This window comes from Fundulus heteroclitus, unplaced genomic scaffold (assembly GCF_011125445.2).
Source record: "Fundulus heteroclitus isolate FHET01 unplaced genomic scaffold, MU-UCD_Fhet_4.1 scaffold_111, whole genome shotgun sequence".
Taxonomy (NCBI): domain Eukaryota; kingdom Metazoa; phylum Chordata; class Actinopteri; order Cyprinodontiformes; family Fundulidae; genus Fundulus; species Fundulus heteroclitus.
The window spans coordinates 727,268-749,874 of NW_023396524.1; the positions used below are offsets into that span (position 1 = coordinate 727,268).

General features: G+C 41.7%; 1 protein-coding gene across 1 annotated transcript; it reads right to left on the bottom strand.

Moving 5' to 3' along the window:
• Nucleotides 1-4,276: 4,276 nt before the first annotated feature.
• Nucleotides 4,277-10,623, bottom strand: LOC118558213. Its single transcript, XM_036128704.1, has 12 exons — nt 9,558-10,623; nt 7,025-7,484; nt 6,851-6,910; nt 6,732-6,767; nt 6,580-6,643; nt 6,379-6,482; nt 6,027-6,299; nt 5,817-5,910; nt 5,081-5,148; nt 4,770-4,997; nt 4,610-4,669; nt 4,277-4,527 (listed from the first exon to the last, which is right to left on the bottom strand). The coding sequence occupies exons 2-12, from the start codon at nt 7,118-7,120 to the stop codon at nt 4,381-4,383; spliced, it is 1,230 nt and encodes a 409-aa protein (XP_035984597.1). The 5' UTR covers nt 7,121-7,484; nt 9,558-10,623; the 3' UTR covers nt 4,277-4,380.
• Between the last annotated feature and the right edge of the window lie 11,984 nt (nt 10,624-22,607).

Consider the following 22,607-nt stretch of genomic DNA (forward strand, 5'->3'; position numbering starts at 1 on the left):
TTCATGCTCTGGCTTGGCTATGTAGGACATCATGTACTCGATGCAGCTGTACTCATCAAGCACATACTGAATGTCCATGTTGGCATTCCACGCACGGAGGAGAACTGGGTTATAACCGTTTACCCAAGCGTCCCTGGGGTCCCGCTTCATCATTACCACCATCCCAGAAGTGAGAGCGTCAACATAGTACCTGTATTCCTGCCTGGTCATGTTACAAGCCTGGAGTAGCTCCGACAAATCCTTGAAAGATGATTTTTCGTCCATAAGTAAATCCCTTACAGGCTTCAGCTTCTTCTTAGCCACCGTTTGTAGTGTAGAGATGATTCTGGATCTGGATTTTTTGGACTTCTTCCGACTTTTCTTTTCCTTTACTTGCTCAGCTTTTTTCTCGTCATCTTCCAAATCCAAATCGAACTGAGGGACAGTGATCGTGGTTCTTTCCATCGGTAGTTTGGGGAAACCAAATCGGCATTGGACGTTTCCTTTCTTGCACGATTTCGAATGCTTTCTGCTGTGCATCTGAACCTCCTTGACAATTTTATGGAGCTCGGGGTCTGCGGTTTCATCGGGCAGTTGACAGCATATGTAGCGGTCGATGAAATTTATGACTCCATCGCAACATGCCGGGTCTTCCATCTCGGGTGCATCCTTAATCCAAATCACTGCATGTATATGAGGTGAACCCCTTGCCTGAAACTCCACACGATAAAAGTAATCCTCAACAGGTCCAAGAGGCTGTGCCGGAGAAAGAATGAGGTCTGTGAAAAGCGCGTCCACTCTCTTCTCAAACATGCGCATGACAGTGACCGGATTGCTTCTAAGAATATCGCACTTTGCATTCCAGTCAAGATCTGAAAAAGCTACCTGTTCTCCATGCTGAGCTTTGATGGCCTCAATGAACTCTGGCCATCTCATTTCAGCCGCGGAGAAGGTCACAAAGAAGGTAGGTTTTCCAAGCTGCCGAACCATGGCATGCAAATCACGGAGGCCTTTTTCCCAATAAGCTGGAGTGCCTCGTAACGGTTGCATGAAACGAGTGGCCTCTTTATTCTGGATTAGCGTTTCCACCTCTTCTTTATCCTGGAGCATTTTACTGGAAATGTTCCGTCCATCTTTGGTCGTCGGTTTCCCTTTCCGTGTTTGGATAGACATGCTGTTGTTGGCCATGTGGGTCTCAGTGACAAACTGAGCAAAGAAAAGATAGCTCTGGTCTGCCGCAAACCTAGTGTCTACCGAGAAAAGACGTACATTGAAATACATACTCGGAGACAGCTTGACTCGCCTGGCTTCATCCAAGGTGTTTCTTCCAGTGGGGAATTGGACAGGGTAAGCCATGGATTCAAGCCTGGGAACACTGAAGAAGGAAACAGGTTTGTTTCCTTGGGCAGGAGCGATGCTGAAAATACCATCTCCATAAGAAAGGACTTCCTGTGCCAGGTCGGGGGGCTGCATACAGGTGTCCAAGACTAAACCAGGCCGAAGATCCTGATGCTCTTCCCCTATGTGCTCAGGTTGTTGGTCCGTTGCCGCATCCGAATCATGGTCAGATTCAGGGATAGACTCCTCGGTTGGCTCATCCTCTTGAAAATCAAAGGCAGCACTTTCGTTTACAGTAACATCCCTGTAATCGGGATGGGTCCGTTTAAGTGTGGCCAGACCAGCCAGCACATTCTTCATGTTGACGGTGTAGAAGTACTGATGTCCTTTGAATTTGATTTTTCTCTTCAGCTTGACCTGTAAGAGCTGGGCTTCAGTTTTGGGCCGTGGGAGACTGTTGACAGTTGTTTCCATCTCAGAAGGAACACATACAACAGCTCCATGTACTGCTTTTTGCTGTCCTTTTGGCAAAGAAACGATCTTTGCAAATGGGATAATTTTGGATATTAGCTGCCTTTCCAGTACATTCAGCTCAGCAAGCTCTGGGGGAATGGGTGACAGATGCAAGCCATTTGCAGCAGCGATTGGTGGCATCCCTCCTCTAAATAGGTGGTTGTCACATGTGAAGCAGATCCATTCCTGCATCCTCTCCTCGGGTACAGAACATGGGGCAGAGCATGCAGATCCACAGACGTGTACATAAGTACCCGTTAAGCACTCAGCCACCATTTTCATCTTCTTTTTATACTTACCCCTGTTACAATGCTTCACTTGACCTGGGAATAGAGCTCTGTGGCACACTGTGCAGACGTATGTGGGTCCATGGCGAATTTTGTCCTGGAATTTCTTTATTGCAGCTCTCATTTCTGGGCTGATCTGAGGCTGTGGAGCTTCCTGGTGGTGGCCAAAGTTCCTCCTGTATTTCCTACGGATTCGCAGAGCACACCGCATTGTCCAATCTTTGGAAAGTGCTTCCTTTGACACCCTCAGTTTCCTGTTGATGGTACATTTTTTATTATGTTGAACTCGGAACGCTAACTTGGTGTGATATTTTTCCTTCATATACTTCCTCATAACGCTCTTCTGCCTAGCTCTGAAGTCGGGATCTGTGTATTTTACCTTGACATATTTCTTCTGTCGGCTTCGGTAGGCGGGATTGTTGCTGTACTGTTCTGTCACATATTTGTTCTGTCGGGCGCGGTATGTGGGATTGCTGCTGTAACGTGTCCTAATGTATTCTCTTTTTCGGCTTTGGTAGGAAGGATCCCTGTTGTATTTTTGTCTTTGATGGCACCCCATGAACGTTTTCCATGTTGTTCTGAAGGTGCTGTCAGTTCTGTATTTTTCCTTTACATATTTTATTTGCCTCCAACGAAAGGCAGGTTCATTCTTGTATCTGCTAGTGATGTTGTCCTTTCTCTGCTGTTGTTTACGGACATATGTTTTTTTTAAGGCTTGTAGTTTACTTAACTTGAATGCTGGACAGGATTTATACCTTTCTTTTTCAGATGCGCTTTGTTTTATCTTTCTAAGTAAACTGCATCCTAGTTGTGCTTGGATCCTTTGCTTTACCTTTTGCCTCCTGGCTTTAGGCATTTTGGTCACATCTGGGACTGTTGGGAAGCTTTCTTCTACAGTGTTGGCTACATCACAGAGCCAAGGTGGCATTTCATCTTGGTCAGAAGTGCTCTCTGGTTTTTTCACCTCTGGTCTTGTTTCTGTTGGTGCTGGTGAAATATTAACAGAGTCCAAAGAGACAGGATGAGCATAGTCAAAATCATTGACGAACCCTACTGGGACAAACTCATAAGTAGCACGGGGGCCTCGGTTTTGAAAGAGCTTGTAAAGATGCTGAATCATGAGTGTCAAGTTACTAAAAGTCTTCATTATTGCAGTTCCATTCGGGTGGGGGAGGCCTGCTGAATTCCGTGAGTGAGAATCGAAAACTCCAAACCTACCGTCTCTGTCACGGAAAACTGCAATGAACTCTGGAGTGACCAGAAGGAAAGCATGGGTCACATTTTCAGACAGGCACTCCAGTTGTGAGGCAAGATCCAAACCCAACCGTCGTGATGTTGGAGGGCTGTCATTATGACGGAAGACAAAACCAACTCTAATACCTGTTGTGTGTACAGTGTAGATGTTCCTGTCCGTCAACACCTGCTTGGGCATCTCTTCCACTGTCAAGTGATCGTCAGCAAACGTACCATCCAACATGAGCTGCTGTTTAGTGGCAACATACAGTGCATCTCCTTTTTCAAGCACTCTGTCAAGTAACACTTTATCAAACTGCGACCCCTCATTGTGATAAGCCAAAAAGGTCAGAGCCATGCATGCACACTGGTGGTTACGTGAAAAAATACCATATTTCCTGTCCGCCTGGGAATGTGTAGCCCTCACAGACCGGACTGGTGAACCGCAAACGCCAGGTTCCAACGCACAGTCCTGTGTGAACATCAGAAAATGGGTGCATATTAATTTTTGGTCAAAAATATTTAGGTACTGAAAATTTACAAATTATTTTTACCACCATTAATAATGATCAGAAGTACTGTAAGAGCCAGGCAGGGTTGAAACATTTGTGTTTATTAGAAAGGAGTGTACATGCAATGTAACTGGGTGCTCCCCTCCAGAGGGAAGGCAGAGGACATAGCTGGAGCGCCTACCTCGGTCGGAGGGACTTCTCTCCTTGGCTGGTGATGGACAGGCCTGGTCTTTTCAGGCAGCGTTCCCTCGGCCTGAAACATGTCCACAACATCCATAAACATTTAACATTAAACTTAAATTTTGAAGGAGATTTCAACATTGACATAGAACTTATAATGCACAATCTGCATGAAGCGAAAATAAAGAAACTGTAACCATAGAAAAAAAAAAAGATTTTTGCAATCATATATGAAAACTAAGAAAGAGGGTCACACCTGCCGCTCCTTCAGTGTGTCTTTTAGAACAAACAACATGGTTGCTACATAAACCCTGGTGGTAGGAGGAGAAAAAAAAATATCAGAAGAACACCTTCTTCCCCTTCGGAGCACAAGCGGGTTCCAGGAAGTCACAGCCAGACGAGGGGACGATCCGATCCATCTCCTCTAGCAATGCCGGGCTGAACCACACAGGATTTGGAGGAATGGAAGAGTCCAGCAGGTCTCCCTTTAAAAAAAAATGCTTAAAATACATTCATGCGTACATTAAGTGCAGACACTGATTTAGTAAAAGATTAGCAAGTACTGACCTGTTGGTCAACCATCCTCCTGCTGGAGTGTGGACCGACGTCATCACCCTGGACCTGCTGCTTAATGGAAATTTGAAACCATAAATCAGACAGAGGCACAAATGTGCTAAAGAATATAAAAGCTAAAAAGGAAAATTAGGTCAAATAAATAAGTCATTACCTTCTGGCCACCTTCCACAAGTGTCCATTCGAAGGGGTTGGAAGGACGTGGAGACGCCACCTCGCCGACCACCACCAGCCTAGGAGGGGGGGAACTTCTGACCAGGGGAGGGGAGGCCGTCACAGGAGCTGGAGGAGATTTCGGTTCACTTGCATCGAGCTGCGTGTAGGTGGCAACCCACAGCAACTCAGCAAGAACCTCCATCCCAGGACTGTCGCTCAGGTGAACCTGCCACAGACGATCAAACATGGGCACATGAAAACATTTACAATAAGCATTCATAACCATTTTTATAGTGATGTTCAACATACGCCATCCTTGCTCCACAGCTCCAGACGACTGAGAGGGAAGTATTCAGCGACAGAAAGGTACCGAACACCTCCAAAGAGAGAAAAAAAAAAGAAAACAAAGTTATAATTTTCTTAAATTCCTGTCAGTCCAACATAACATAACTGTAATGTGTAGGTAACGTCAAAACATAGGAGGCATGAAAAGCAGTGTTTGTAACAGAATATTTTGCTTACATTCTTATCAGTGAGATGACAACTTTAAATGATAACCATAATAACCAGAAGTGGGTAAAAGTTGCTTTGGAAAGTGAAATCTCTGTCTGGTTTTCCTTCATGCCGTTTACTTAAGCAGGTGATTTTTAACCAGTGGTCTCCAAGTGAAATCCTTAGGGACCGTTATCCTGCAGCTTTCACATGCGCCTGTTGTCCTATACACGTATTAATTAATTTGTACGTTATTAACATGCAGCCCAGCTCTGTTAATGAGCTCCTATCCAAGTTAGGTGTTTTGATGGAGAGACAAATGTAAAAGTTGCAGGACACCGGCCCTGGATGACTGCACTTAGAGACCACTGTTTAAACGTTAGTCCCTCTCTGTTTCATGGAGCAGGACATGCTTAGAAGTAATTTCTGCACAGATGTTTTACTTTCTGAATAAGGATTTCCCACCTCTTACCATTAGCAAATGCCATCAGTCATCAGCAAAACAACATGAACAGTAGTCTCAGTGTAAAGAAAAGCTCAGCAAAACACTTACTTCTCCGAGCAGCCACCCGGTGGTACGCCTGCCGCAGCAGAAGCTGCAGGCTTTCCTCCACAACAAGACGTGGAGGAAAGTCCACAACAACCACCTGCATTTCGAATCCAGAGACAGAATAGGATGAAATAAATTAAAACAACTTCACATAAATGGCATTTAATGTACATTTAGTTGACAGTATATAAATGCAGTCTTAATTAAACGTACGTTAGGCCAGCGGCTGCAGATGGTGGCCAGCAAGTCGTCAAAGTCCACAGCTGCCTCCTCCGGTGTCCTGCTGGCGGTCAAGTTGTTGCTGGGTGCTAACAGACAGACTACCTCGGGAGTCCGGGGTAGAACTGCCTTCTGCACCTCACGCCTCAACTGAGCCGCAGAGGCCCCGGGGGTTGCAAGGAACCCAAAGGAGAACTTGCCCTCTGGCATGGTGACAAAGCCATCTACGATAGCACGTAAATGGGAGTCACCAACCAACAGAGCAAACTAAAAAAGAAAAGGATTAATGATTGTGTTCTTATATTGATAATGTGATGTTTGTGGATAAAGTAGAATGGAAAACTACCTTCTTCTCCGGAACCTCAGCTGGGAGGACCAACTTGTGACTGAGCCCAGTCACATCGGAGCGCGGCCACTGCTTCACCCGATGACGATGCCCCATCCCCCGGCCTGTTTAGAGAAGTACAGACAACAGGATGATACTTAGAAGCTTTGGCAAAGTAAAAAGCACAAATGTAGGGATTTTTTTTTTTTTTTAACTACATACCTGACCGAAGAAAGGTCAATGGCTCACGGGGCTCCTCCTGGTACGCTGTGGCACTCGACGACGCCTAAGTTTTAAATAAAACTTTCGTTTAACTACGATCAAAAACAGCATTAATGTTGGAAATAAATTAAATGCAGTGTGCATGTACTTGCCTCGTCAGGAGACTGGGGCTCGAGCAGCCTGGACATCTAACAGCAAAAATAACTCAAATGAGAAAAGAACATAAATGATGGACAAGTAAGTTGCTGAAAAGGAAAAATCATAGCTGTACCTTTACCAGCGGAGACTTCGTGGGGGACCAAACCGGTGAGGTGGTGGGTGGCGTTCCGGGCTAAAAACACACAATCCCATCACAACATTCATAAGTGCAAATTTTGCAAAAGGTTACTTTAAGTAATACATAAAAGACAAACGTTATTTTCGTATTCTATCATCTATATATTACCTTGGTGCGATCCGATGAGGTGGACTGCAGATCCTCCTGGTCCAGACGCCTCCATCTCCTCTTGGCCGCCTCCGAGCGCCTACCTCTGCGTGGCATCCTGGGAAGCTTTCAGAAAGACTAAGACTTGGAAGGAAAGTTATGTTATCCAAAAACCAGACAGAAAAATATGCCTTAAATTTGTAATATACAACAGTTGTATTTGCAGGGATGCTAGTAATTTATGCTGAGTATATCTGTCAGTAAGGGTGTGGGTGTGTGTGTGTGTGTGTGTATGTATGTGTGCGGTTTTGTGTTGTAATCGAATATGCAAATCAGGGATGCGGTTTGTCAATGATGGGATTGTGATGTAAGGTGCCTTTAATGTGTTGATAGAGAATATAAATGTGTGTAATGTAATTTGTAACAGCACTGGTAGCACAAGGAAATTTCCAAACTGCAGAAGTCTCGCACAAGTGGAAAGCTGTAATGAGAAGCAAGGAAAACTGGAATTAATGTTACTGAAAGAATTAATCAGTTAAAGAAAACATTGAGATAAAAGACATGAATTGGTATTAAGGAAATATTTTGGGGTTTATCTTCCATTTTGGAACCACTCTAAAGCTTGGTAAACTGGCAGGTCACAGGTGTGGGACAACCCACCGTACTGTATGTTGCCTATTTTGGAATAGAGCTATAAAACTAAAATATTTAATCGCGATTAATCGCCCTGATTAATCGCATTGTATTTACAAAGAATGAATTCAAAAGTAGTGTAAAGAGCACTTTTATTTTAATGTTCTGCTGCCATATGAACAAAAGTGTTGTAACATTTTATACTGGATATTTTCAACCCATCTATTGGATTTAGTGCACTAGTTGATCTTTTCTTCATAAGAGAACAGCAAGCACTGCAGCCAAAATATGGCCTTTTTTGACCTGCTGTATATTAGCCAGTCCCTAAGCTTGATGTATCATGAAACTGTTGACCTTTTGGGTTTTGTGGTTTTTATTTTATTATTACAATTAAATAATAATAATAACAACAACAACAATGTTATGTTCAGTGTTTTTTCGCTAATCCACCTCTTATATATTTCAATCCTTATGTAATTTTGTCTGTGTTGTGTGCACCTGCCTGTTGCTTTAATCCTATAAATTTCCCCGTCGTGGGATAAAAAAAGGATTAACTAATGTTATCTTATCTTAAATAACACTTTTTAATATATGTACTGGGTTCTTTCAAGGTCTTAATTACATGTTATGTGTGGGCTCCAGTAACATCCATCCATCCATCCATCCATCCACTGATCTACCTGGATGTTCCCTGGAGGACTGAAACGCCTCAGTCAGAGACGTCTGTGGGTCTGTCGGGGCAATGAGAGAAGTTTCGTCTCCTCTCTCTGTTTCTGGGGCTCGACGTTTTCATGTTTTTTCACGTGCTTAGATAAATTTGTTGTGTTTCCACTAAAATGAACCGGCTTTTTACAAAACATACAGCTTGATTTCATTTACGGTATTAAAATAAAGCCAAACGGTGCTACTTCCTCTGTTCATGTTTTTTTGCTGCTGCGGTCTCTCTCAGCTGTTTGTTTGTTAAGTTTGTGTGAGAGCTGAGTGGGCGGCTAGGCTGAGCCTGCGTGCTGATTGGCTGGCGCCGCTGAGCCATGTACGAGAGGGGAGGGGGAGCGGTAGAGTGCTGCCGTGACAGCGCGCTGCAGTCAGCGCGCCTGCTGACTGACACTGACTGAAAGCATGTGAGCAACATGCGTTAATGCGCGATAAAATAAATATCACCGTTAATAGTCTAATGAATTAACGCGAAATTAACACGTTAACTTGCCCAGCCCTAATATATATATATATATATATATATATATATATATATATATATATATATATATACACACACACACACACAGATACCCATATACACATAATTGTATATACATATATATTTAATCTGAATAACATGTAAAATATTTCAGCACCTAATTTCCTAGTAGTTGATAGTGTTAGTACATCCACTGACTGTAGAATTACCTGTGAAACGTTTTCACACAGCCAGAAAACTGCTTGTTGTTGCAACCAAATGCTATGGGATTAAGTGAGATTAAGGAGTAGCAAGATGGCGGCCAGTGACTTCAGGTTTTCGGCAAAATCGGCACTCCAGTGTATGATATAAACTCATGACCTCCACCCGTTTGACGTTGGCTGTTTTTTTCTTCACAAAAATGGCTTCCTTTAGGCCTTTCCCAAACCAATCTTCTTCCCTATCAAGGATGAGAACATCTCCGGCCATGAGAAAGATGTTCCCATTCTTGAAAGGTAAAAAGGTTCTGATACAAGCAACTGTCTTTAGCATGCAGATCTAGCTCTGGGTACAAGCTAATTCAAATCAAGCTAGCAAGTACGGTTAAACAGCCAAAGACAGAAAAAAACCAACAATTTCATAGCACTCACCTAGTCTATCATCCATAAACAATTTTAATCATATTTAAGTCAGAAAAAGCAACGAAACAACATGTTTTACGTAGGGAGCAAAAAGACATCTTACCTCGACGAAAGCAGAATCGGAAAGGAACATTCCAGAGAAGAATGGCCCATAACTACCGACAATATAGCCAATCAGAGAGCTGCGTTTTGTCACCTGATGTGACGCATTACTTTAGAGATAAAATACATATTTTAAAAAATAAAGTATTTAAGCAAATAACTGTAACGGTATACTTACACAATAAAAAACCCGCAAAACGCATAAAAAGAAAGTTTAAAAAGCCGTCGACAGGTATTTCTCTGTTAGCTTAGTTTGTAGCTTAGCTCAGAACCTAAGGCTGACTTAACAGGCGTACTGTAGCTGGGTGAGCAAACATCCCCCGATTTCCGTGGCTTGTCCATTTTGGACCACCTGCTAAAGCTGGACCCCGGCTAAAGCTGTCCCCTATGTTAACAGTTTATGTCTGAGGGAGAAAACGTTGCGTACGGGCAGTTATTACGGTAGAAAAAGCGCATCAGCATATTGCGCTAAGAAACAGGTTTTACGGTAGCCGTGTGAGCTACTGTTAACATAAAGACGAGGAACAGAGCGCACCACTTGTTAGGCGGTAATAAACCTTTCAGATGTTAGCTGTCATTAAAACACAAAAAAGAATAAGAGCGTAGCACTTTTAAAACGGAATAAGTCCGGCCGTGCACTACTTGCTCAGCGGGGAGACTCGCCTCCCAATGGCCGAAGCATGCCATGGTTTGAGCAGGGATGGCGTTCTCTGGCTGCTTATCGTTAGCAGCCAGAGAAATCAGCATTTGAAACAGTAACATGCTTTCTTTGTACAAGTAAAGACGTGGGTGTTGGCGTGGTAAAAGAATGATGTTGACAAATAAGCACAAAGACCTATGTTTGTAACCCAGCGGATGTGGAAACCGGTCTTACCGTATTTCAGACGTGAAGCTATGAATCCACACAGAACAAAACAGCAACATGATATCCCACCTTGTTTGTGATACAATCAATGGTTGTCACATATCTTGTAAGTCATATTAATATATGGTCGTTGGCCGTTTGTTTGTATAACCCGAGGAGCGCTCTCTGTCTTGTGAGTCATATTAATATATGGTCGTTGGCCGTTTGTATAACCCGAGGAGCGCTCTCTGTACGAAAAGAGACAGCGGAAGGACATCGGTTGCCGTTCAACTGTTAAGACAGTTCTGTTGCGTATTAAACAATGAAGCACGCCAGCAAAATAACATATGGTAGGAAGATAAAGTTAGATTGAAACGGAGAAAACATACGCCTGCGACCAGCCGGTCGGTCTGGCACGCAAGCGCAGTAATGCCTTCTATATCCGTGTTTATGTCCCTAAAGCATCATGGGAAACCGAGTTCTATAACTCGTTATGTGTTAAGCTTTGTATTGCTTTCAAGCTTTATACAGTAATGGGCAGTAGCGCCGCCACATGTAGCGAAGCTATTAGTTAAACTACATTTTCCAGTAGCTTGACCGTAGCGTCGCTGCTTTATGAATCAAGTAACTTTCCTGTAGTGACGTTATTTTTTTGATCAAGTAGCGACGTAGCGTCCACAAACGCTACAAAATCCAGGACATAACTAAGAAATGAAACCAGGTTTGCTATTTTGAAGCACTATATATATATATATATATATCTGTGTGTGTATGTGTTATAAATATAAGGATCAATTTGTTAATCTAAACATTATGGTCTTCATTATTTCATAAAACCGTGTCACATGTGAACCTTTAGGAACAGACTTTTTGGGGGAGTATTAAAGAGGTAAAGTTAATAATATGAGAAAAAAAAGTCCTAGGTCAATAAAGTAAAAAAAACAAAACAAAAAAAAAAAACACACAAAAGTGATAATGTTATGAGACAAACCTCATATTATGAGAATTAAGAGGGAACATTTCCAGAATAGTCACAGTTTGCAGAATTATTTCACTCCTGGAGTAATAGGGCCAGGTTAGATTATTTTAAATATTTTTATTCTTTAGGAGAATAAATTCAAGAGAATACGAAAATAAACTTGTAATATTACAAAAACAAAAATACTACGAATACAAAGTATATTCAGAGATTAAAGTCCCTCTGATACTGTTTAAGTGACTGAGTAACTGCAGATTTGCCACATTTAAGATGGCGGACGCTCTGACGCATCGCAGCATAGGCAGAACCCGCCCAACGACGCGTCTACTCTTTATATATGTCTATGGCGTTAATAACGTTTGGTGGCGTTTTTTTGCAAATTATATTATCAGGAGGTTGTCTTTTATGTGCTTAGCCACTAGATTTAAAGGTGTTTTACCCAATTAGAACACTGCAGCACCAGACACAACCAGGAGGTCCCTAATCGTTGGGGAAAGGTAGAAAGAAGATGCACCTTCCTTTCTGATACTGTCTGAATCCTGCTTAGTTCAACAATAAAGTCTGATATTACACAAAACTCACTCTGCTTGTTCTCCCTACTTATGCCCTTGGTGCAGAAGATAAATGAAATCTTTAACAGAAATGTTATTATTAATTCTGAAAATATTATGTGAATATAAACACAAACCATACAGAAAATGCAGCTTTATTAAGTGACCTGGTTTATTTTATTTAGCTTTTAATTTCTTTTCAACATTTAGTGAACAAGCAGAGTGAGAACACTACACAGTACCTTTAATTTGGTACTAATAACAGTAGTTTGTTTCATAGAGTACTGGGTACTGTACTAGGCAAATAACCTTTTTCTTTTATTTGTAGCTGTAATTACTTCAGTTTGTATTTTATTATGCTGCTCATAAACCAATGTCTACACTGTGTTAGGTCATTGGCTGATCTTTAATAAATGTTTTACCCAGTGTATCAGACTCATTTTCAATTGATCTGACATTAGGTTGGTACAACGTTAAGTAGCTTCTGATGTAGTTAAGCTACTTTTAACACATTTGTGTAACTTAGCTTGCTATATTTCTATAGGTGGTAGCTTTTGTGTAGTGAAGCTTAAGTTATTGTTGAGTAACTGATAGCTTAGCTCACTACACTGGACAAGTAGCTTGCCCAACACTGGCTTTTTATATATATATATATATATATATATATATATATATATATATATATATATATATATATATATATATATATATATATATATATATAAAAAGAATAAAAGCGTAGCACTTTTAAAACGGAATAAGTCCGGCTGTGCACTGTGGGTTCATGGTGTTTCTCAGTCTCGTTAGTAGATTTGGAGCCTCAATTAATAAAATAATTCTGCCCATTCCTGTTAAAACTGTGATAGTTTAGGACATCATAGACTGAGAAAGACGCTGTCAATAATGTTGACACTGCAGTAGCGGTTTCTCTGTGATTGTGCCATGCTTGGTGGATATGATGCTGCTGAGAGATGGACACAAGGGGAGAAAAAATAGATTAATTATAATACTTTTTAAAACCTTTATTTAACCAGATAAACTCCCATTGAGATTAAGATCTCTTTTTTAAAGGTTGATCTGACTAAGAGGTCAGCAGCACATGTCATTATTAATACAGTATAATAAAACAATTTCAGGCTTCTACTTAAAATATACAGTATTTTGCACAAAAACTAAAAAAAGTGCATTAATATAAGTGCAAATAATATTATGAAGAAAATTCATTATAATACACAGAAAATTCAGAAACAGAAATACTGTCCAATAGACCCACGGTAATTTTTTTTAGGAATGAACAAAAAGATTCAAATGGAATAAGATCTTTTTAATTCAGTGACTGCAATTATATATAACAAGTCAACATAATCAAGTAAGGGGAACAATGTAGCAAATAAATGTGTCTTTTTTCACTCAGTGAACAAGATTTATTTCTATAATAGCAAAGCTACAGTAATCATTCTATAACATCTACATCAGATTAATGACAGGTAAGGTAAGCTAACAAGCTGCTGCATGTTAGCTTTGATCTTCATGTTACTGTCCCAATCAAAGCATCTCTATAACAGCAATGATCGCTACAAATACTAAGGAAAAAAAAGATAGTCAATAAGACACGTTTAATATTGTGCTCTCAGTCTTACCTAATGAAATCACGCTGATTACTGATAGGTAAAAGTTTGGTAACGTAAGCTAACAAGCTGCTGCATGTTAGCTTTGATCTTGATGTTACTGTCCCGATCAAAGCATCTATATAACAGCAATGATTGCTACCAATACTAAGGAAAATAAAGATAGTCAATACGACACATTGTGGTCTCAGTCTTACCTTATGAAATCGCGCTGATTATCAGTGAAACACATCTTCACCTCCCGAATTTTCTATGTAAAAGCATGTAGCCGGAAGTAAAGATACCCTGCTCCCCTTCAAAACGGAAGTTGAGTGACGTCATGTGAAAAGGGTCTATTATTGGGCTTTATTTGTCTGGAAACAGATGCATACAACACTTTACGTGCACAGCCATGATGAAGTGGTTGAAGGCGAACAGCTGATAATGCAGCAATCTGATTGGCCGAGCAGCAAAAGTGTATAAGACATATTCACACAGTTATATATTTTTCAGTAACATATTAATATAAGAAACACACAAACTATACTCTAACATCTCTCTGTCTCTCTCTGTCTCTCTCTCTCTCTCTCTCTCTCTCTCTCTCTCATCGCACCAACGGTTTCAACAGGTGGAGTTCAAACAGAAAGGAACCTGTGGCCTGTACACCACGAAGAAGCAAAATATTTAAACAATTTAAAAAGTTCTAACCCACCCTGATTCAGTGGCATATTAGCAGGCAGTTCTGCATATATATATATATATATATATATATATATATATATATATATATATATATATATATATAGTTGTAGATATATGTTTTGTTACATCTACCACCGTGCAGCCTGTCCCTGACCTGTACTGGGAAGTGCCTCAAATAGGGGTGGCAATACTTAATGTCACCAAACGTGACCAAAGTTCATGGGTCACATTGGCCTCCTTTAGCAACTCAGGCTCACCACATCTGGGCCCAGAACTCAACATTTGACCAAAATGGTGTGTAGTGCCATTTCCCACATGTGGTTGGTGCTGTATTGGCCAATTGAGTCGTGTCTGGGCATCATGCCAGGTCCTGTTGGAAGCAAAGGCCCAATAGGAAAGCATGTAAAATCCAAAATGGGACAGTAAACTGACACATGGCTGAAAGTCACATGAAAATTTTAAAATGTTAAGAGGAAGTGACTGTGCGAATTTCAGATTTCTACATTAATCACAGCCACTGCAGTGAGCGATGAAAGTTGCCATTGTATCCCAATTGGGCTTCTCTCTCTGGCCCTCAGAGTTCCGTTGTCATGGAAACTCACTGACACAGCTGCAGCGGGCGAGTCTACAAAAGTGCAGAGACTTTGCTCACAATAAGTCCCATTGGATTATAATGGAGAACTTTGCCCCGAACAACGCTTCATATCTTCTGATCTATAAATGGTAGAGACGTAATTTTTTCAGCGTTTATTTCCTAACGGATAGGGGAAGAAGAAAAGCTATCGTTTTTTGCTGGAAAAAGTTTAATAAAGGCGTAAAAAATTATGATCTAAATGGGATTTTTATGGATTTTCAGAAATCCTCTTAAAACGCTTCCGAACAAATCGCTGTAGCTCAAAAAGTATAAGAGATATCAAAATAATTCTTTCACCATGAGTATCAGCAGGCTTTTGAGGACCATGAACCTCACTTTTATGTTTGTACAAAAATCGGTGTAGACACAGCGACGATGTAAAAAAGTGGTTGATGTGGGAAAATGCAGCTCCAAAGCGTTTTTAGGATTTTGCACATTCGCTACTCCCGAACAAATTGTTCCTGCGGAAAAACCGTAACAGTTATCCACAAAATTCCTTTTTTGTGAGTGCCAGAAGGGTTGGGACATTCACGTGTGAAAGTCTCATGCCTGTACATAAAACGGTTTAGGAGTAGCGACGATGCGAAAACATGTGATGTTTTGGATTTTTAGACGTCATTTTTCAAAACCGCTCCATAGGAAATGAATGGGGGAGGTTTCGGGTTTGTGTCGGTCTGAGGTGATTTGCGAAAAATCTATAAATGCCACACATATGAGGGTTACATTTCCCGAATCCTGACAAAAATACCTACGTTTTGATGTATAATTTGTCTACATAGAGTGAAAATTGAGCGAGTAAGGTCAAGTTGTTCGGAGTTTTGAAATCTTTAAAAAAGCTAGAGTGGCCCACTCTAGCGGTTGGAGAATTCCGTCATTGACTTTCATTATAAACAATGATTTCGCTGATTTTTGGACATGAGCTTTGAGGAGTAACTGTGAGGAGACGATAAAAGATATCCACATCCCGTTTTCACTTCTGAGTAGTTCACAGATATATCTACACACTGGAAGTTAAACAGTGTTCATAGGTGAAAGCATGGCGACACAGTACAGCTTTGAAAATGGTCATTTTGAGGCTTTTTTGAGGCTTTCTTTCTACCCGACTCCATTGATTATTATGGGTTTTTTGGGGGTTGGTTTTTCGCTAATTTTGTTGCCATGGTAACTCGAAATCCCAATAAAAGTAGTAGCACACTATTCCCGACCAAACCGCACGTTTTAATAACTATATTGTGGGGGTGCACGCTATGGTTCGGGCCGCATTAATCGTGACGGAAGAATAAAAAAGAATATTAATAAAGAGACGCCTTTAGAGGTGAATAGTAATAGGCCCTGCCCATGCATTTGCATTGGGAGGCAGTGCTGTGCTTCGCACAGCACTGCCTCCTCATTGCACATGCAAGGCAGGCGCCTAATAAAGAGTCCGTTTAGAGGTGAATAGTAATAGGTGCCTCCATGCATTTGCATGGGAGGCAGTGCTGTGCGAAGCACAGCACTGCCTCCTCATTGCAAATGCTATGGCAGGCGCCTAACTAGAAAAATTTCTGAAGAAATTTAGTAAGGCGCCTGCCACTTGGTGCGTACCGTACCGTCAGAAATAGCAACAGGAAGTAACACTGCGAATTTCAGGTTCCTACGGTCTTCACAGCCCCCGCAGCGGCCGTCGAAAGGTGCCATGTTAAGTCAATGGACCTCCTAGGAGCCTCTTGCTAGCAGCGTTGTCATGGAGACTCACTGACAGCTGCAGCCCTCTCTCTGTCTGTAAAGGCAGAAGAACCCTGGCTAAGGAGAAATTGATAGGACCTTCCTAAAGCTACTTCTGGTTAGCAACATGCTAACGGTTAGCCGCTAGCATGGTTGTGTTCAGTATCACCAGGTGGTGTTACCCTGTTAGTTTGGTTGAAATCCTGCACTGAGAAGTGCCTAAAAAGGGAGAAAATCCTAAAATTCACCAAATCTGTCAAGCAGGAGTTTGTACAAGCTTCTTATAGCTACTTCCGGTTAGCAACATGCTAACCGTTAGCCGCTAGCATGGTTGTGTTCAGTATCACCGGGTGATTGTACACTGTCAGTTTGGTCAAAATCCTGTACTGGGATGTACCTCAAATAGGGAGAAAATATGTAGTTTATAATGTTGCCATGGTAACTCAAAATGGCGGGTGGTACAAAAAAATACTTCATTTGATCAGCACACATGTTTTGATATACACAATGTGGGGATTATAATACAAAACTCCAAGTCTTCCACACCGGGAATCGATCCCACGACCTCCTGCATGCAAAGCCTGCACTTTCCATATGAACAACTGTAGCGCCATATATGGGCATGCATTTCCTGGATCATAAAGGGTTTGGTCCCCCATTGAAAAGCATTGGATGTTTGACACCTCATAACTTGGAGATGCTTTATGTGACGTAGCCCAAATTTCTTGTGGAGCTTTCTCTATAAAGGAAGTACAGACTCTGTGAAGCAGAAGTTGGTGAGACCTTCCTAGAGCTACTTCCGGTTAGCAACATGCTAACCATTAGCCGCTAACATGGTTGTGTTCAGTATGACCGGGTGATTGTACTCTGTCAGTTTGGTCCAAATCCTGTACTGGGAAGTGCCTCAAATAGGGGTGCCAATACTTAATGTCACCAAACGTGACCAAAGTTCATGGGTCAGATTGGCCTCCTTTAGCAACTCAGCCTCACCACATCTGGGCCCAGAACTCAACATTTGACCAAAATGGTCAGTGGTGCCATTTCCCACATGTGGGTGGTTTTGTATTGGCCAATTGGGTCGTGTCTGGTTATCATGCCAGGTCCTGTTTGAAGCAAAGGCCCAATAGGAAAGCATGTAAAATCCAAAATGGGACAAAAAAATTGACACATGGCTGAAAGTCACTTTAAAATTTTAAAATGTTAAGAGGAAGTGACTGTGCGAATTTCAGATTTCTACATTAATCACAGCCGCTGCAGCTGGCATCGAAAGTTGCCATTCTATCTCAATGGAACGTCTCCCACTGGCCCTCAGAGTTCCGTCGTCATGGAAACTCACTGACACAGCTGCAGCGGGCCAGTCTAAAGAAGTGCAGACACTTGGTGTCCAAGTCTGCCTATTGGATTGTAATGGAGAACTTTGCCTCGAACAACGCACGATTTCTCCGGAACCGTAAATGGTAGAGACGTAATTCTTTTTCTGTTTATTTCGTAACGGATAGGGGAAGAAGACTTGCTATCGGTTTTTGCTGGAAAAAGTTTAATAAAGGCGTAAAAAATTATGATCTAAAGGACATTTTTATGAAATTTCAGAAATCCTCTGAAAATGGTCCCGAACAAATCGCTCTGGCTAAAAAAGTATAAGAGATATCAAAATAATTCTTTCAATGTGAGTATCAGCAGGCTTTTGATGACCATGTAGCTCATTTTCATATTTTTACAAAAATCGGTGTAGGCACAGCGACGATGTAAAAAAGTGGATGATGTGGGAAAATGCAGCTCCAAAGCGATTTCAGGATTTTGCACATTCGCTACTCCCGAACAAATTGTTCCTGTGGAAAAACCATAACAGTTATCCACAAAATTCCTTTTTTATGAGTGCCAGAAGGGTTGGGACATTCATGTGTGAAAGTCTCATGTCTGTACATAAAACGGTTTAGGAGTAGCGACGATGCGAAAACATGTGATGTTTTGGATTTTCAGACGTCATTTTTCAAAACCGCTCCATAGGAAATGAATGGGGGAGGTTTCGGGTTTGTGTCGCTCTGAGGTGATTTGCGAAAAATCTATAAATGCCACACCAATGAGGGTTACATTTCCCGAATCCTGACAAAAATACCTACGTTTTGATGTATAATTTGTCTACGTAGAGTGAAAATTGAGCGAGTAAGGTCAAGTTGTTCGGAGTTTTGAAATCTTTAAAAAAGCTAGAGTGGGCTACTCTAGCGGTTGGAGAATTCCGTCATTGACTTTCATTGTAAACGATGATTTCGCTGATTTTTGGACATGAGCTTTGAGGAGTAACTGTGAGGAGATGATAAAAGATATCCACATCCCGTTTTCACTTCTGAATAGTTCACAGATATATCTACAAACTGGAAGTTAAACGGTGTTCGTAGGTGAAAGCATGACGACACAGTACAGCGTTGAAATTGGTCATTTGGAGGCTTTTTTGAGGCTTTCTTTCTACCCGACTCCATTCATTCCTATGGGGGTTTTTGGGGGGTGTTTTCGCTAATTTTGTCGCCATGGTAACTCGAAACCCCAATAAAAGTAGTAGCACACATTTCGTAATCGAGCCACAGGTTTTGATACCTATATTGTGGGGGTGCACGCTACGGTTCGGGCCGCATTAGCCGTGACGGAATAATAATAAAGAATAACTAGAAAAATTTCTGAAGAAATTTAGCAAGGCGCCTGCCACTTGGTGCGTACCGTCAGAAATAGCAACAGGAAGCAACACTGCGAATTTCAGCTTCCTACGGTCTTCACAGCCCTCGCAGAGGCCGTTGAAAGGTGCCATGTTAAGTCAATGGACCTCCTAGGAGCCTCTTGCTAGCAGTGTTGTCATGGAGACTCACTGACAGCTGCAGCCCTCTCTGTCTGTAAAGGCAGAAGAACCCTGGCTAAGCAGAAGTTGGTAGGACCTTCCTAAAGCTACTTCTGGTTAGCAACATGCTAACGGTTAGCCGCTAGCATGGTTGTGTTCAGTATCAGCGGGTGATGTTACTCTGTTAGTTTGGTTGAAATCCTATACTGTGAAGTGCCTAAAAAGGGAGAAAATGCTAAAATTCACCAAATCTGTCAAGCAGAAGTTTGTACAGGCTTCCTAGAGCTACTTCCGGTTAGCAACATGCTAACCGTTAGCCGCTAACATGGTTGTGTTTGGTATCACTGGGTGAGTGTACTCTGTTAGTTTGGTCCAAATCCTGTACTGGGATGAGCCTCAAATAGGGAGAAAATACATCATTTATAATGTTGCCATGGTAACTCAAAATGGCGGCTTGTACAAAAAAAATACTTAATGGGATCAGCACACATGTTTTAATATACACTGTGGGGATTATAACACAAAAATCTTAGTCAACCACGCCGGGTTTCGAACCCACGACCTCTTGCATGCAAAGCCTGCACTTTCCCTCTGAGCTATACTGTAGCACCATATATGGGCATGCATCATTGGGAAGATAAGGGGTTTGGTCCCCCATTGAAAAGCATTGGATGTTTGACACCTCATAGCTTGGAGATGCTTGATGCGACGTAACCCAAATTTCTTGTGTAGCTTTCTCTCTAAAGTAAGAACAGACTCTGTGAAGCAGAAGTTGGTGATACCTTCCTAGAGCTACTTCCGGTTAGCAACATGCTAACCGTTAGCCGCTAACAAGGTTGTGTTCAGTATGACCGGGTGATTGTACTCTGTCAGTTTGGTCCAAATCCTGTACTGGGAAGTGCCTCAAATAGGGGTGCCAATACTTAATGTCACCAAACGTGACCAAAGTTCATTGGTCAGATTGGCCTCCTTTAGCAACTCAGCCTCACCACATCTGGGCCCAGAACTCAACATTTGACCAAAATTGTGTGTAGTGCCATTTCCCACATGTGGGTGGTGCTGTATTGGCCAATTGGGTCGTGTCTGGTTATCATGCCAGGTCCTGTTGGAAGCAAAGGTCCAATAGGAAAGCATGTGATATCCAAAATGGTACAGAAAATTGACACATGACTGAAAGTCACATGAAAATTTTAAAATGTTAAGAGGAAGTGACTGTGCGAATTTCAGATTTCTACATTAATCACAGCCGCTGCAGTGAGCGATGAAAGTTGCCATTGTATCTCAATGGAGCTTTTTCCTCTGGCCCTCAGAGTTCCGTCGTCATGGAAACTCACTCACACACCTGCAGCGGCCGAAGTGCAGACACTTTGGTCACAATAAGTCCCATTGGATTATAATGGAGAACTTTGCCTCGAACAACGCACGATTTCTCCGGAACCGTAAATGGTAGAGACGTAATTTTTTCGGCGTTTAGTTCGTAACTGATAGGGGAAGAAGACTTGCTATCGGTTTTTGCTGGAAAAAGTTTAATAAAGGCGTAAAAAATTATGATCTAAATGGGATTTTTATGGATTTTCAGAAATCCTCTTAAAACGGTTCCGAACAAATCGCTGTAACTAAAAAAGTATAAGAGATATCAAAATAATTCTTTCACTATGAGTATCAGCAGGCTTTTGATGACCATGTAGCTCATTTTCATATTTTTAAAAAAATCGGTGTAGACACAGCGACGATGTAAAAAAGTGGTTGATGTGGTAAAATGCAGCTCCAAAGCGTTTTTAGGATTTTGCACATTCGCTACTCCCGAACAAATTGTTCCTGCGGGAAAAACCGTAACAGTTATCCACAAAATTCCTTTTTTGTGAGTGCCAGAAGGGTTGGGACATTCATGTGTGAAAGTCTCATGTCTGTACATAAAACGGTTTAGGAGTAGCGACGATGCGAAAACATGTGATGTTTTGGATTTTTAGACGTCATTTTTCAAAACCGCTCCATAGGAAATGAATGGGGGAGGTTTCGGGTTTGTGTCGGTCTGAGGTGATTTGCGAAAAATCTATAAAGGCCACACCAATGAGGGTTACATTTCCCGAATCCTGACAAAAATACCTACGTTTTGATGTATAATTTGTCTATGTAGAGTGAAAATTGAGCGAGTAAGGTCAAGTTGTTCGGAGTTTTGAAATCTTTAAAAAAGCTAGAGTGGCCCACTCTAGCGGTTGGAGAATTCCGTCATTGACTTTCATTGTAAACGATGATTTCACTGATTTTCGGACATGAGCTTTGAGGAGTATTTGTGAGGAGACGATAACAGATATCCACATCCCGTTTTCACTTCTGAGTAGTTCACAGAAATATCTACAAACTGGAAGTTAAATGGTGTTCGTAGGTGGAAGCATGACGATACAGTACAGCGTTGAAAATGGTCATTTGGAGGCTTTTTTGAGGCTTTCTTTCGAGCCGACTCCATTCATTCCTATGGGTTTTTTGGGGGTGGTTTTTCGCTAATTTTGTTGCCATGGTAACTCGAAATCCCAATAAATGTAGTAGCACACATCTCGTAATCGAGCCGCAGGTTTTGATACCTATATTGTGGGGGTCCACGCTACGGTTCGGGCCGCATTAATCGTGACGGAAGAAGAAGTAAAGAATAACTAGAAAAATTTCTGAAGAAATTTAGCAAGGCGCCTGCCACTTGGTGCGTACCGTACCGTCAGAAATAGCAACAGGAAGTAACACTGCGAATTTCAGGTTCCTACGGTCTTCACAGCCCCCGCAGCGGCCGTCGAAAGGTGCCATGTTAAGTCAATGGACCTCCTAGGAGCCTCTTGCTAGCAGCGTTGTCATGGAGACTCACTGACAGCTGCAGCCCTCTCTCTGTCTGTAAAGGCAGAAGAACCCTGGCTAAGCAGAAGTTGGTAGGACCTTCCTAAAGCTACTTCTGGTTAGCAACATGCTAACGGTTAGCCGCTAGCATGGTTGTGTTCAGTATCACCAGGGTGATGTTACTCTGTTAGTTTGGTTGAAATCCTGTACTGAGAAGTGCCTAAAAAGGGAGAAAAATCCTAAAATTCACCAAATCTGTCAAGCAGGAAGTTTGTACAAGCTTCTTATAGCTACTTCCGGTTAGCAACATGCTAACCGTTAGCCGCTAACATGGTTGTGTTTGGTATCACTGGGTGAGTGTACTCTGTTAGTTTGGTCCA